Genomic DNA, 17389 nt, shown 5'->3' on the forward strand with positions numbered 1-17389 from the left:
ACGGCAGATTACACTTTTGAATGCTCTGGCTTCGCGGCTTGACCTAGAGAAAACCCTAGTTCGTCCCGTGGCCGGAACATTTTGGCGCCCACCGTGGGGCCACGGTAAAACTTTTCCTACGCCCCAAGAAATACAGAAAGACCTACACTTTACCATGGCGAGAGGCGGCAACAACAGCAATTCACAACCCCCTACCATGGAGGAGATGATGGCCATGATCAATGGCCTACGGGAGGATAATGCACGATCCAGGGAGAGAGAGGAGGCCATTCAGCGCGAAAACGAGGAGATCAGGAGGCGAGCGGATGAGTTACAGGCCAGGATAGAAGCCAACACCAGAGCGTTGGAGGAGGATGTCATGCAGGAAGTCCCAAGGGATTTTCGGCCTTTCTCGGAGGCCATAGAGGCTGAGGCCATCCCCAGGGATCATCGGATACCGCAGGTCGAACCTTTCGATGGATCACAGGATCCCAGTCAACATCTAACAGATTTCCGAGCTCAGATGCTGATTTGCGGAGGGAGCATGGAAGTCCGTTGCAAACTGTTCATGGGTACGCTTAAAAAGGCGGCGCTCGATTGGTTTAGTAGCCTCCCCGACCGATCCATCATCGACTTTGACGTTTTCAGTCGGCTGTTTATGGCTCAATTCGCTGCCAATAAGAAGAAGCCACCGATCACGTCGGATTTATTTGACCTTAAGCAGCAACGGGAGGAGTCATTGAAGGATTTTCTGCAGAGATTCAATGAGGTGGCTCTGAAGATAGCATCCTTGGATGAGAGAATGGCGGTCATCGCCTTCCAGAAGGGTTTGCGGTCTGGAGCGTTCGACATTGCGCTCGAGAGAGCTAACTGTCAAACAATGTCGGAGGTAAGGGCTTTTGCTTTAAGCCACATCAAGACGGAAGAAAACCAGATCATAAAGAGGGCAGCCGAGAACCGAGAGGCAGGGGGCAGTAATAAGGAGAGTAACAAGCATCTCCGACCGCGGTCGGACTGGAATAAGCGAAGCGATCGCTACAACGCAAAGGAGGGTAACTATCGGCAGTTCGATCATATCAGTCGCCCAAAGGCCGAATGGTCACGAAGCAAGGAGGAGGAGAAGTTTACGCCACTTAATGTTCCCAGGCGACACATTCTGCATGACGTAAATAGTGCGTCATTATTTGACTTCCCAGAGGCAACTGACCGGCAGTTGGGGCCCTACAAAACTGACTGGTGTGAGTTTCATCGGGCTCATGGACACAAGACGGAGAATTGTTTCGTTCTTGGGAGGCAAATTGAGCGCCTTATCAAGGAGGGTCGGTTGAAAGAGTTTATTGCAGGAAAGAAGGGTGAGAGCTCGTCCGACAGGCGACATAGGCAGGAGGGAGAAGACAACAGGAGAGGAAGACGCGAGGGGAGGTCTCCCCCGAGAGACCCCCCGCAAAAATCTAAGGAGGCTCACCAGCAAGCCATTCATGGAGACTTCAACACCATAGCAGGGGGATTTGCTGGTGGAGGCTCGACTTCTGCGGCAAGGAAGAGGTACTCTCGGTCAGTACTGTCGGTCTCCGAGTTGCCGAGACCCTCCCGATCAGCCATCACGTTCTCGGACGCCGACTTTGAGGGTGTATCTCCCCACGAGGATGACCCCATAGTCGTCTCGGCAATCGTCATGGGGTACAACGTGAAACGAGTGTTAGTGGACCAAGGCAGTTCGGCGGATATAATGTTTTGGGAAGCTTTCGTCGGGATGAAGATTCCGACTGATCGTCTCATGCCGTACGCAGGTACGTTGGTTGGTTTTGCAGGTGATCAAGTAATAGCCAGGGGATACGCCGACTTGGAGACAACGTTCGGCCAGGGAGACAATATGAAAACTGTCACTATCCGATATCTGGTGGTAAACGCTCAATCATCTTACAGCATACTAGTCGGTAGACCAACACTAAATAAGTTGGGAGCGGTCGTCTCCACGCCTCATTTGAAGCTGAAGTACCCTTTGCCCAGCGGAAAGGTGGGTGTCGTCTGCGTCGATCAAGATGTAGCGAGGAAATGCTACGAAGACAGTTTGAGGGCGAGGCGACAACTATATGTGACACAGGTTGATCGGGGTGTTCAGTCAATAGAGTTGGATCCGAGAATGAATCATTTCGATACCCGACCAGCCCCAGCGGAAGATGTAAAGGAGGTTACCCTGGCCGAGGGGAAAATCGTCAAGATTGGTGTATCTCTAAACAAGGAAGACGAGGAAGGTCTAGTCACCGTGCTAAAGAGAAACATATCGGCCTTCGCGTGGAGTGTCGGGGATATGCCGGGCATTGATCCCGATTTCTTATGTCACCACCTCATGGTCGACCCCAAGGCGAAGCCCGTGATCCAGAAAAGGCGAAAGTTTGGAGAAGACAAAAGGAAGGCCATAGTGGAGGAGACGAGAAAATTGATGGCAGCTGGTCATATTCGGGAAATCCAATACCCGACGTGGCTGGCGAACGTAGTGATGGTACGAAAGAGTAATGGAAGTTGGAGGATGTGTACCGACTTCACTGACCTAAACAAAGCTTGCCCGAAAGACTCATACCCACTCCCCAACATAGACTGCCTGGTCGACGGCGCCTCGGGGTACGAGCTGTTAAGTTTCATGGACGCCTACTCCGGTTACAATCAAATCCGAATGCACCCAGCTGATGAGGACAAAACGGCCTTCATAGCCGATCAGGCTACTTGTTGTTACAGGGTCATGCCTTTTGGTTTGAAGAACGCGGGAGCGACATACCAGCGGCTCATGGACAAAGTCCTGGCAAAGCAGCTGGGAAGGAACGTTGAGGCATACGTGGACGATATGGTGGTAAAGTCGGACAGCTTCTCTCGGCATTACGCCGACTTGCAAGAGAGCTTCGACACTTTAGCGCGTTATCAACTCAAGTTGAATCCCGCGAAGTGCTCCTTCGGCGTCCAAGCAGGAAAGTTCCTCGGTTTCCTGCTGACCCATCGTGGTATTGAGGCAAATCCCGAGAAGTGTTCCGCGATCATCAATATGAGAAGTCCGGCGACGGTAAAAGAGGTCCAGCAGTTGACAGGAAGGATGGCTTCCCTTTCTCGGTTCCTCTCCAAGGCGGCGGATAAATCGCTGCCTTTGTTCCAGTGCTTGAGGAAGAACAACCGCTTTGCATGGACAGATGAATGTGAAAAAGCGTTCGGTGAACTCAAACAGTCTCTCACCTCGCCACCAATACTCTCTAAACCGCAAGCCGGTCTCCCTTTACTGATGTATTTGTCGGCATCTGATAGCGCCATCAGTGCAGTCTTAGTACAAGAAAGAGGTAGTTCTCAATTGCCTATTTATTTTATTAGCAGGGTGTTGCAAGGCGCGGAGACTCGTTACCAAAAGATGGAGAAGCTAGCCCTCGCGATACTGGTTACAGCACGCAAACTGAGACATTACTTCCAGAGTTACGAGGTGGTAGTTCGAACAGATCACCCGATTAGGCAAATATTGCAGAAGCCCGACCTGGCAGGAAGGATGATGAAGTGGTCCGTGGAGTTGTCGGAGCATTCCATCAAGTACGAACCGAGAGGAGCAATCAAAGCTCAGGCGCTGGCTGACTTCGTAATGGAACTAACCTCACCAGTGGGGGAAGTTCGAACTGAAGACACACAGTGGATCCTGTCGGTAGATGGAGCCTCGAACCTCGGAGGAAGTGGAGCGGGGATTGTCTTGGAAGGACCGGGAGGAATTTTGTTGGAACAGTCATTGCGATTTGAGTTCCGGGCAAGCAATAACCAGGCCGAGTATGAAGCATTGTTGGCCGGAATGACATTGGCGAAGGAAATGGGGGCGACAAGCTTATCAGCACGAAGTGACTCCCAATTAATCACAGGACAGGTAGCCGGCACCTTCCAAGCAAAGGACCCTCAACTGGCCAAATACCTAGAGAAGGTTAAGCACCTTTCGGAAAATTTCCGAGAATTCACACTTAACCATGTACCACGAGAGCAAAATTCCAGGGCCGACCTGCTCTCCAAGCTTGCAAGCACAAAGAAACCAGGAGCTACTCGGTCAGTCATCCAAGAAACGCTGTCACGGCCGAGCATAAACGAGGCGCAAGGAAATATCCTATTCATCCAGGAAGAGCTAAATTCTTGGATGGCACCATACATTGCATATCTGACTCGGGGGGAACTACCGGAAGACAAAAAGGAGGCATCGTTAGTGCAAAGGGAGTCGGCCAGGTTCGTTGTCATCAACGAAAGGCTGTACCGAAGGGGCTTTAGCTCTCCTCTCCTGAGGTGTTTGACCACGTCGCAAGCGCAGAGGGTGATGGACGAGGTACATAGTGGTATGTGCGGCAGTCATATCGGAGGCCGAGCTCTAGTGTACAAGGTCGCCCGCGCAGGTTACTTCTGGCCATCTTTGAGAAATGACTGCGTCAACTGGGTCCAGAAATGTGATGGATGCCAAAGACATGCTACCCTGCACCATTCCCCCGCCGAGCGACTACATTCGATCCTGTCTCCTTGGCCTTTCCACAAATGGGGGATTGATATTCTCGGTCCATTTCCGATCGCGGTGAGGCAACTGAAATTTTTGATAGTAGCAGTAGACTACTTTAGCAAATGGATCGAGGCGGAACCGGTTGCAACCATCTCAGCAGAAAAGGTCAGAGCATTTCTTTGGAAGAATGTGGTGTGCAGATATGGAGTCCCTCAGATGCTTGTTTCCGATAACGGGACACAGTTTGCAAGCGCGAGAGTTCGTGATTTTTGTAAAGAGGTCGGAATCAGAATGGCATTCACGTCCGTCGAACACCCTCAATCTAACGGCCAGGCCGAGTCGGCCAACAAGGTAATCCTCTCAGGCTTGAAGAAACGTGTACAAGACTCAGGCGCTTCATGGGTGGAAGAGCTTCCCCGAGTACTTTGGTCGTACCACACGACTGTTCACTCAACGACCCAAGATACCCCCTTCAATCTGGTATACGGAACCGACGCCATGATCCCGATTGAAATTGCAGAGCCTTCAGTACGCACTACCGCTTTTTCTGAAGAAGAATCTGACCAGGGACGACGAATTGATTTAGACCTGATCGAAGAAACAAGAGAAAGAGCAAGAATAAATCAAGTAGCGGCGCAGAGAAGAGCAGCCTTCAAGTACAACACTAAGGTAAACCCAAGAGATTTTGTCGTAGGCGACCTAGTTTTGAGGCGCGCTCAACTTACACAGATGAAAAACAAACTATCGCCTAAATGGGTTGGCCCTTACAAGATTGATGATGTGGTCGGCAAAGGGGCCTACCGACTTAGAACTTTGGATGGAGGCAGGATACCGAGAACGTGGAATGCTGCAAACCTACGCTTCTATTATAGCTAGACTTTTCTCCCCCTTTGTATTAGGTGCACTCTTTTCCTAACTCAGTATTTTTTCCCCGTAAAAATATGAGGGGTTTTTGCTGAGGAGGTTTTTAATGAGGCACCACCCTCCCCAATTCTAATAAATGTCATCTGACTGTTTCCTTTTCATGAGCTTTTTCTCTTTACATGGATAAAAAACTCGTGATTGTCGGCAAAAGTCCGACTGGGCGAGTATAAATAATTTGAAGAACTCGTGATTGTCGGCAATAGTCCGGCTGGGCGAGTATAAATAACTTGAAGAACTCGTGATTGTCGGCAAAAGTCCGACTGGGCGAGTATAAATAACTCGATTGAAAAAACTCGTGATTGTCGGCAAAAGTCCGACTGGGCGAGTATAAATAACTCGATTGAAAAAACTCGTGATTGTCGGCAAAAGTCCGACTGGGCGAGTATAAATAACTCGATTGAAAAAACTCGTGATTGTCGGCAAAAGTCCGACTGGGCGAGTATAAATAACTTGAAGAACTCGTGATTGTCGGCAAAAGTCCGGCTGGGCGAGTATAAATAACTCGATTGAAAAAACTCGTGATTGTCGGCAAAAGTCCGACGGGGCGAGTATAAATAACTTGAAGAACTCGTGATTGTCGGCAAAAGTCCGACTGGGCGAGTATAAATAACTCGATTGAAAAAACTCGTGATTGTCGGCAAAAGTCCGACTGGGCGAGTATAAATAACTCGATTGAAAAAACTCGTGATTGTCGGCAAAAGTCCGACTGGGCGAGTATAAATAACTCGATTGAAAAAACTCGTGATTGTCGGCAAAAGTCCGACTGGGCGAGTATAAATAACTTGAAGAACTCGTGATTGTCGGCAAAAGTCCGGCTGGGCGAGTATAAATAACTCGATTGAAAAAACTCGTGATTGTCGGCAAAAGTCCGATGGGGCGAGTATAAATAACTTGAAGAACTCGTGATTGTCGGCAATAGTCCGGCTGGGCGAGTATAAATAACTCGATTGAAAAAACTCGTGATTGTTGGTTAAGTTCCGACTAGGCGAGTATAAATAACCCAGAACGAGCAGTTCACACAAATCAGTGACAACAATGAATCAGTGCTTAGTTGTAGGTTCAAATTACCACGACTACAGCTTAAAGTTTTTATAACAAGAAATGCTTTAGAAGTACTCCTACTTTGAAAATACTGATCGACCACCGATTGCAAGTCATCTGAATCCACGGACCAAGATTAACATCAACCTCGGCCCCCTCGCATGATTAGGGTGGTATATAGGAACGGGTAGTTCAATCAATACATTCAAGCTTAATACTTAGTCTAATTTCTGATGTTTATGGTCGGTATTTGGACGACCAGTATTCTCAACTGTGTTTTTCATTTAAGTAAATTATCGGCGTATTCAGTCGGTATTGGGACGACTAGATAGTTCGAAAGTTGATTCAAACTTGGAGTTTTCTACTTGGCATTTGGACGACTAGGTAATTTTACTCGGTATTTGGACGATTAAACTCGTTGAAATTCAATTTTTAACTTAGAAAAAATACTTGCATCTTTCCGAGTCGGTTTTTTGGCGATTAGATAGTTTGAAAGTTGATTCAAACTTGGAGTTTTCTACTCGGCATTTGGACGACTAGGTAAATTTACTCGGTATTTGGACGACTCGGTGATTTTACAGTTATTTACCCTAGTCGGTTTGCTGGCGATTAGACGGAAAATTCAATTTTTAACTTAGAAAAATATTTGCATCTACCCTAGTCGGATTTTTGGCGATTAGATAATTTAGATAGTTGATTCAAACTCGAGGTTGTCTACTCGGCATTTGGACGACTAGGTAATTTTACTCGGTATTTGGACGATTAAACTCGTTGAAATTCAATTTTTAACTTAGAAAAAATACTTGCATCTTTCCGAGTCGGTTTTTTGACGATTAGATAGTTTGAAAGTTGATTCAAACTTGGCGTTTTCTACTCGGCATTTGGACGACTAGGTAAATTTACTCGGTATTTGGACGACTCGGTGATTTTACAGTTATTTACCCTAGTCGGTTTGCTGGCGATTAGACGGAAAATTCAATTTTTAACTTAGAAAAATATTTGCATCTACCCTAGTCGGATTTTTGGCGATTAGATAATTTAGATAGTTGATTCAAACTCGAGGTTGTCTACTCGGCATTTGGACGACTAGGTAATTTTACTCGGTATTTGGACGATTAAACTCGTTGAAATTCAATTTTTAACTTAGAAAAAATACTTGCATCTTTCCGAGTCGGTTTTTTTGACGATTAAACTCGTTGAAATTCAATTTTTAACTTAGAAAAAATACTTGCATCTTTCCGAGTCGGTTTTTTGGCGATTAAATTCGTTGAAATTCAATTTTTAACTTAGAAATTGTACACAGTATATAAAGAACGAAGCAAGTTCTTGAAACACGAAAGTCAAAATGGTTACACGTTTAAGAAACACGAAATTAAACAAGTGCAAAAAAGACAAGTGCAAAAAGCAGGAAAGTGCAACGTAGACTTAATCATCCTCGGGAGGATCCACAAGTTGCCCATCGACAATCTCTTTGAAGTAGCCCATGCCCCCGATATCGAGATCGGTATACAGAATTTTTATTTGGGAAGTCGCCGCGTCGAAGCCTTGAACATATTTCTTCATAGAATCCACCTTTGCGGCTTCAAGGTCATTCTCGAGTTTCTCGACTTCCAGCTTCGCCAAAGACAAGTCGTTCTCGAAGACACTCGCGGCATCGGCTGATTTATCTCGAGCTAGGCGCGTCTCGGCCAACTCGTTCTCCAGCGCCACCTTCTCGGCGAGCCATGCTTGCTTCTCATCTTCGAACGTACGGCGACCTTCCAGTAACCTATCTCGCTCACTAGACACCCACTTGCACTCGGATTTGCTCTTGTTCAAATCATCCTCCAAGGATGTGATCCTTTTCCCCTGCAACTTAGTCTCCCTCACTAAGCCGCGAATTTTGTCCTCGTTGATCAACGAAAGAGCAGAGAGACGATTTGTAAGTGACTCGACCCCCTTGGCAATGGTAAAAGCACTCATTTTTTCCAAGTCGCCTCGGTCGCCCTCAAGCCAGTCGGTATTTCGAAGGTGCGCGCTATGATTAAACTTCTCATCCCAGAAAGAGGGGAGGTCGCTGCGACCAGCCCCATGGTCAACTGGTTCCCAATTTTCGCCAAGACATACACTCACGGTCCTCTCGGCAGATTGAACTTCCGTATCGCCCTTGTCCATCTCCGCGGCTACGACCGTCTCAAGGTTAACTACCGATATAGGTTTGTCGGCTTCGCGGCGACGCTTCTGCGGGTTCTCGCCAGCAGTTCTCGACTTCCCCACTGGACTATCGGTCTCCGCCACCTTCTCGGTCGCCGACTCATCCACCGCAGAAGCTTGGAGCCCCTTTTGTCGTTTCCAGAGTTTCATCATTTCCCGATTGCTCATGCTCGCCATTTTCGCTACAAGACATAAACAAATTATGATAAAAGTACAGGTTTAAACAGACAAAAGGAATTCTCAACATTCAAAGCGACATTATACCTATATATATTTTCAATTCTTGAGGCCTACTCTCTAGGTCTAGGAGTTTCCCAGTGTTGAAAAAGGTTTTCAAATCTTCAATTTTCTTAATGTCGGCCTGATCGCTCTCGGAAAGCTTCTTGGAATCTAGTCCACCAAATGCTATTGTTCCCCGATTCCAATACAAAGGAAACCCTTCGAACACACTCTCATGACCCGGTATACTACGCACTCGGAAAAATGATTTCTTGAAATCCTTGTAGGATGACTGAAACAATGACAACAAACCCCGACCTGACACTCCGCTAACGGACACCCAGCTCGTACGTTTGCTAACCCTACTCTCAAAAAAGTAGAAAAACTTATCTGCAGTCGGAATTATCCCGATCCCCTCACACAAAATCTCAAAACCCCGTACAAAAGCCCAACTATTTGGGTGTAGTTGGGTTGGGGCGACATTCAAAGCTCGAAGTACCCCTTTTTCACAGTCGGTTAGGGGCCATCTCACTCTAATCTTAGAAATGAGAGTGGTGTAACAAAAGGTAAATTTTTCGGTTGGGGGAGGACAAATGCATACTGGTTCCTTATCAACACAAGGCTCACACGCGACCACTTCATCCCCACCCCGGCAAACTACATAGTCTCTACAGAAGCTATCCATGGCTTCGCAGGAATTTATCAAAGATTCGCATTTCAATGCATCATCCTTAACCCATCCATATAATTCCCCATAAATCGCGTTAGCCATTGTGAATATAACCTTAGTTTTAACCTAAAACTTAAAGGCTTGCAAGAAAAATCCACTAAGAGGGTAAAATAAATACGAGCGTACCTAAAGGTTTCCTCTCACAACTCCACCTACCAAAAGAGGGGCACAAAACCACCGCCAGCCGCCGTAGATTAGAACGGAGGAGAAAGCCACCACCGGAGGAAGAAAAGCTATGGAAAGGGAAATGCAAAATTTTAACAACATAAGGGGCCACCCCTATTTATAGCAACGAAGGGCCGTGTGTGAGGAGGTACTCCCAAGAGTCACAACGCGCATGAAAAAATACGCTCAAGAGTCACGAAGCGCGTGGGACGTTTTGGCATTTAATATTTCGTGATAAATGCTGCCACGTGGCACCACCTTTACTAACGCCTCTGCAACGCCGGCTTCGCAATAAATGCATGTCCCACCTCGAGTAAGGTGAAGAGACATGACTTGTCAGACCATATGTACCGTCTCGGCTATTGGCCGAGACGTTCTCTCAATTTATGTTCGGAACGACTCAAGTGTGCCATCCAGGTAATGGCCCGACTTGATCTCTTTTGGATCGGATGCCGCTTGGCCCACGACCGAGTTCATCTCTCCGATCGACTCGCCCCTAACCCAACTCCACTCGCCTATAAGGAGGGTCACTCGGTTTTTTGCCTGATGGGATCTTTGGAAACATATGACAACTCGACTTCAAGCCCTCTCGCCTCATGAGGCTCAGAGCTGAAGGGCAAGTGGACCGTTCAGGTCGTTTTCCGACCTGATTCCCTTCTCGGTCATAGGACGTTAGCGACCCTTCTCTTGGCAAATAACCGACCAGGTGGCCATGTCTTGAGCCCTATCGCCTTTTAGGCTCAGGGCTGAAGGGCAAGTGGACTGCCCAGGTCGTAATCCGACTAGCACATCGTCTAGGCAAAAACCCGACTAGCACATCGTCTAGGCAAAAAACCACCGACTAGCACATCGTCTAGGTAAAAACCCGACCAGCACAGTGTCTAGGTAAAGACCCGACTGGACCTTCTACTCGTCTAACTCCCGACTGGACCGTCACGGGGTGTGGCGACTCGGCTATAACGCCAAATTACATGCACCCGAGAGGGGATACGCCTTTTTTCCCGATAGGTCCTCTTGTAAAGGCATTCTCGGAAAAATACCGATTTGGAAAACAACCACCCACTCCCTTGGCTTCAGGATAAGAGCGGTTAAGGAGAATCCCGAAAATCGCGGGGTCCACGAAGCCCATAAACACAAAAGTATAAAACCTAGAACCCTAGAGCTAGGACGGCAGATTACACTTTTGAATGCTCTGGCTTCGCGGCTTGACCTAGAGAAAACCCTAGTTCGTCCCGTGGCCGGAACAAAAAGTAATTGAGGAAATAAGTATCTGTAATGACCTTGCATTTTATAACTCAACATCTATATAATGAAAAACAAAAATCTAATTACTTTGAATTAACACGCAAATAGTTCCTAAATATCCATATAACAATATAAGTTAATTACATAATAATATGAGTCCCTTAGTGGGACATCAAATCTTGCACACACACATATACATATAACCAACTATACACATAAATCTTAAGTTGTTAGTAAAACAACTATTATACATAGAATTATCTTATGATAGTTCCAAACAAAATAAAATTATCTCCAACATGACTCTCAAAACACAGCTTAATTAACCTCCATCTAATCATATCTTACTCTCATAATGATATGATTATTGTAGTCCAACAAGAAGAAAATGTAATGATAAGCTTAAAATTAAGAAACAACATGATATAAAAGCAAATAAGTTAATTATATAAAACAACTCCACCAGCAAAACACAACAACAGCCTAAGCTCAACTCCAACCACATAAATCAACATTTCACAACTCTTAAACTTAACATCTTTCAACATGTCAACTCAACATATAAATAACACAACTTGTCAACAAAGTAGCCACATAATAACTAAACAACCTATCAACTTATAACATAACACAACTTAACAACATATCAACCTAAATAACATTGCAACTCAATGTGTCGTCACGCATTTTAACTAAGAAATCTCTTACAACGAAATGAGCAATCTAAGTGGTTTGACTCTATCAAACCAACTTAACAACACAATCTTTTTGGGCTTGTTAGATTAAGAAAAATTTGGATATCAATCCAAAATATAGTGTGAATTCTCAAATTTTGCCACTTAGATTAGGGAAGTCTAGTATCTTTGTCAAAAATAGAACAACTTGGGTGTGAGTCTACCACGACTATAACATGCATAACTAAGCCTATATGAAATTAGTCCATAGACTACCCTTCAAATATTGCGTACCTTTTCAATAATTAGTTAGGGATTTTGGCCCTCAACTATGTACCTCACTCAATTGGTTGCTTCTAAACTAGTATGGCTCGATCTAACCTCTATACGATATCAACTAAGGACCTAGAGGAGACTCTACACTCTACTTGAAGAGACGATTATACTAAAGAAATATTTTTCAACAATTGGACTCTTAGAGCACCACAACACATATCTTCATAATGAGATATTTCATCTTTTAAAATAACACCTCACCTAATCCTAAGTCAACAACACAACACAACTAAATGCATTAAGCATTCACAACACAACTTCATTCAACAATATAAAACTACATGCATTAAGCATTCAGACTACCCTTCAAATATTGCGTACCTTTTCAGGAATTAGTTAGGGATTTTGGCCCTCAGCTATGTACCTTACTCAATTGATTGCTTCTAAACTAGTATGGCTAGACCTGAACTCTATACGATATCAACTAAGGACCTAGAGGAGACTCTACACTCTACTTTAAGAGACAATTATACTAAATAAATATTTTTCAACAATTGGACTCTTAGAGCACCACAACACATATCTTCACAATGAGATATTTCATCTTTTAAAATAACACCTCACTTAGTCCTAAGTCAACAACACAACACAACTACATGCATTAAGCATTCACAACACAACTTCATTCAACAATATACAACTTCATTCATTAAGCATTCACAGACTACCCTTCAAATATTACGTACCTTTTCAGGAATTAGTTAGGGATTTTGGCCCTCAACTATGTACCTTACTCATTTGGTTGCATCTAAAGTAGTATGGCTCGACTTGACTTCTATACAATATCAACTAAGGACCTAGGGGAGAGTCAGGAGACTCTACACTCTACTTTAGGAGACAATTATACTAAAGAAATATTTTTCAACAATTGGACTCTTAGAGCACCACAACACATATCTTCACAATGAGATATTTCATCTTTTAAAATAACACCTCACTTAGTCCTAAGTCAACAACACAACACAACTACATGCATTAAGCATTCACAACACAACTTCATTCAACAATATACAACAATTCATTAAGCATTCACAGACTACCCTTCAAATATTATGTACCTTTTCAAGAATTAGTTAGGGATTTTGGCCCTCAACTATGCACCTTACTCATTTGGTTGCATCTAAAGTAGTATGATTTGACTTGACCTCTATACAATATCAACTAAGGACCTAGAGGAGACTAGGCATGGCAACGGGGCGGGGCAGGGGCGGGTTTTACGTTCCTCGCCCCCGCCCCCGCAAATTTAAACTGCCCATGTCCCTGCCCCCGATACCCGCCGGGGGTAAAATCTAGGTCCCCATCCCCATCCCCGCCCCCGCCCCCGCTCCTATTTTTTTTTCTTTTAAATAAATATGAAAAATTTTAAAAAAATAAAAGAAAAGTAAAATAATATAAATTTTTACATATAAATATTTCTAATTTTGGTTTATATATATATAAATAATTTTTTTAATTATGTTATTAAGCGGGGCGGGGGCGGGGGCGGGGGTGGGGGCGGGGTGGGTATTAACATCCCCGTCCCCGCCCCCACGAACCCGAACCCGAACCAGATAAACATGGATTTTCCCCGTCTAAATAGGGGCGGGTTCAGGCAGTTACCCATGGGGGCGAGTTAGATTGCCATGCCTAGAGGAGACTCTACACTCTACTTTAGGAGACAATTATACTAAAGAAATATTTTTCAACAATTGAACTCTTAGAGCACCACAACACATATCTTCACAATGAGATATTTCATCTTTTAAAATAACACCTCACCTAGTCTTAAGTCAACAACACAACACAACTACATGCATTAAGCATTCACAACACAACTTCATTCAACAATAAGCAACTTATCATCATATGACCCTACTTCATGCATTTTCAACTAATAATCACTTTCAACTTTATTTACTTAAAACATCATCATATATCATCATAGATCAATACATAATGAACTAGATTAAATCATCATCATGCATCATGTAAACAATTATCCTACTCAACATATTTTCATCACTTTATCAACTAAAAGCATAAGTTTTCCTTTAACACACAACTATGTTGGATGCCATTTACCCAACTCCAAAGACAAAGAGCCTTTGGCTCACTCACACTTGACACCAAACCACTTACGCCTAGCGAGAATGAGACAGAGAGTCCATGTGTACACCACACTTGAGCATTACAAAATCCACATCCAACATTATTCAGGTAGAGAGTCTTTGCCTGACCCATACTTAATGCCACAAAACTCATGTCCAACGTCGTTTAGGCAAAGAGCTATTGATTTGATCATGTTCGACACCTTTCATTCCACACCTAACGTTGCTTATTCTATGTCTAATGTCACCAAGTCAAAGAGTTCCTCTGGTAAACACACTCAACGCCTCTCATTCAACGTCCGATGTGATCAAGTCAAAAAAACTCTTAACTAACTCACGTCTAACGCTACTAATTCCGTTCTCACCGTTAGTAAGGTAAAGAACCTTTGACTTGCCTCACACCCAATGCTGTGAAGTTGAGCCCGACACGATATCGATTTTTGCACTTGACCAAGTCGTGAGTTGGCCTCGTTCACCTGAAACTCAACCTAAAACCAACATGTAACTCATGAAAATAAAATTAAAATCACACATTAAAATCATTAACTTTGCTTCTCCTTTTATTCAAGAATAATAAACACCAAGAACATCTCATATTCACATCTCAATTTCAACATCAAAATCATCCCAAACAGGAATCAACTCAATAAATTCAGCTCATACAACATAAAAGATTCAATTATAAGTTTCCCTTAATTACCTCAAATCTCCTACAATAAAAGAAGAAAAGGAATCGAACCTTGGCTTCCGTCACCCTAAACTCAAACCTACAACTCTCAGCTCCAAGGTTTTAAATCTCAACTCAACTCCAATTAATAGTACTCGAGAGGGAAGAATTACAGTTAATCCACGAAGTTAGGAGGAAGAAGGTTTTCTTTGCCTCCATAACTTCTCTCTCAAACTTCTCTTTATATTTTTTAAGAAAATGAACTTATGAAATTAAAATCTTAAGAAAACTTTATATACATTCCTCTAAACTTGATAAACTTTGACCATAACTCCTAAACAATTAAACTCATCAAATTTCCTAAACCTTTAGAGTTTTTAAAATATTAAAACAACAAATCAATTAATCATTTAATTAATAAAAATAACTAAACAATCATATAAAACTCACAAATGTTATGGTATTTTTTATCTATTGTTATAAATTTAAAATACTTAAATTATAAATAGTTATTATTTTATTTATTTATTAAATATGTATTATTATATTTACTATTTTTATCTTTAAAATTCCAAAATTATTTTTAAGCACTCTATGTTCACAAAAATAATGAAAAAATGTACATTAAAAAAAATTGTATTACTAACTCTTCTCGTAAAGATTTTATGTCGAGTTAGACAAAAGTAAATTCATCTCGCAGAAATTTTCAGTTACAATTAATGAAATTTTTTGTTACATATATTTTTTGTAACGACCCGACTGGTCACTACGCCCGGCATAGCACACTCGAAACACCAGACAGATAGAACAAGTATATGAATATAGGATCTAGAATATATAGATATACAAGGTTCCAATCTGACTAGAGTTAAAGTGTACTAAAGGAAAATACAACCAAATGCTACTATCCCACGTAGCCACAAGCAAAACAACACATCGCCAAGCAAAACAGCTGCAAGGTCCACCAACCTCACCACAAGACGCACCTCTATTCCTGCCCTGCTCCCATACATAGTATGATCATCGCAGTCCAAAAACATGGAAAACAACAGAAGGGTAAGCTAGTGAAATTAAAATTCATCATACAATTATGTAATTGGCAATATAAATAACAACAGATACAATCAGCACACTTGTACCGCTTATACCACTCAACAATATCAGCACCGCAATGCGGCAATATCAGCACTGCTTAGCAGCAACAACAGCACCACTCTAGTGACTATAACGGCACCGCAAAGCGGCAACAACAGCACCACTCTAGTGGCTATAACGGCACCGCAAAGCGGCAACAACAGCACCACTCTAGTGGCTATAACGGCACCGCAAAGCGGCAACAACAGCACCGCCTTAGCGGTTAGAATCAGCACCACATGTGTGGCTAACAACAGCACCGACTTAGCGGCTATAATATCACCCAACCCAGCATATCTCAGCACGGTACAGCACAGCACAGCACAACAATTCAACAAAATTATTACTTTCTACAATTCAGCCCAACGGTCTATGATTCCGCTATACTATATAATTTCTCTTATTAATCCATTGATTCCAGCTCAACAATACACCTCTAATACAACTAACATATTTATCTCAGCTTAATTCCCTAATCATCACAACATATTCATCAAATTCGCTTGGTTCAGCATATAACATCATTGATTAACAATTTCGGCACAACTCAACAGTCAACAACCTATAGATCATCATCTCCTTGCGCGCCCGGCGCACTCGAGGTTGCGCCCAGCGCGACTCAACCCGAGAGCACCAAGGCTCTCCCGCGCTTGGCGCAATTCCAAATTGCGCTTAGCGCCTGTCTGGCAGAGACTCAAGAAGTCTCGTGCGCCCAGCGGAGCCTAACCCGCGCCCAGCGTGGGCAAGGCAGAGACCCACCAGGGTCTCGCGCCCAGCGCAATCCACAATTGCGCCCAGCGTGCCCTTGGCAGAGACTCCCAAGGAGCCTCCGCGCCCAGCGAGTCCAAAAGTGCGCTTAGCGCAATCCAAGTATCCCAAAAACATGTTACTCTTGATATCGCGCCCAGCGCAGCTCGAGTCAGGCCCGGCGCGGGCCAACTAGAGACCCCCATTCGCAAGCTCGCCCAGCGCACACAGCCTTGCGCCCGGCGGGCTTGCCTAAACAGAGTCTCCTGGTGGTCGCGCGCCCGGCGCGAAGAACAGCGCTCAGCGCGAACTCATCAGTAACTTCCCCAAGTTCGAAAAGTTGTTCAAAACCTGCAAATCTTAACAGCAAACAAGCATGCAATCCAGCCAAAATGTCACATTCTCATCAAACATCAAGAAAAATACCTCATTTTCCACATGCAACCACAATCCAAGAATTTCGTCAAAGTTTCTCAAAAATCCCGAAAACCACAAAATCTTAACTATTGAATTTCTCAACCAAAATCATCAATTCTCAGCCGGTTAAATGAGTCCCCAGACCCCCTTTTAACCAAACCACAGCATAAAACTAACTTCCCTTACCTTGAATCCAGAAATTTGAGCTTCGGGACAAGAAGAACGGAAGAGAGGGACGGAAGAGAGCTTGAACGACCGGAAAGGGAGAAAAAAAGACTCCGAACACTCAGCTAGAGATCCAAGACTACCCCGCACCACCACCTTTAGTCAGCAAGG

General features: G+C 43.9%; 1 protein-coding gene across 1 annotated transcript; it reads left to right on the forward strand.

The window, feature by feature from the left end:
• Positions 1 to 154: 154 nt before the first annotated feature.
• Positions 155 to 5350, forward strand: LOC145957115 (uncharacterized). The gene has a single exon (XM_083073326.1). It carries the CDS (start codon positions 155 to 157, stop codon positions 5348 to 5350), a length of 5196 nt encoding a protein of 1731 aa, XP_082929452.1.
• The last annotated feature ends 12039 nt before the right edge of the window (positions 5351 to 17389 follow it).

The sequence above is a fragment of the Cajanus cajan genome, chromosome 4, assembly GCF_000230855.2.
Source record: "Cajanus cajan strain Asha chromosome 4, NIPB_CcT2T_4, whole genome shotgun sequence".
Taxonomy (NCBI): Eukaryota; Viridiplantae; Streptophyta; class Magnoliopsida; order Fabales; family Fabaceae; genus Cajanus; species Cajanus cajan.

Coding starts and splice junctions, on each gene's coding strand:
- LOC145957115 (XM_083073326.1), top strand. CDS start 155: ATGGCGAGAGGCGGCAACAACAGCAATTCACAACCCCCTACCATGGAG.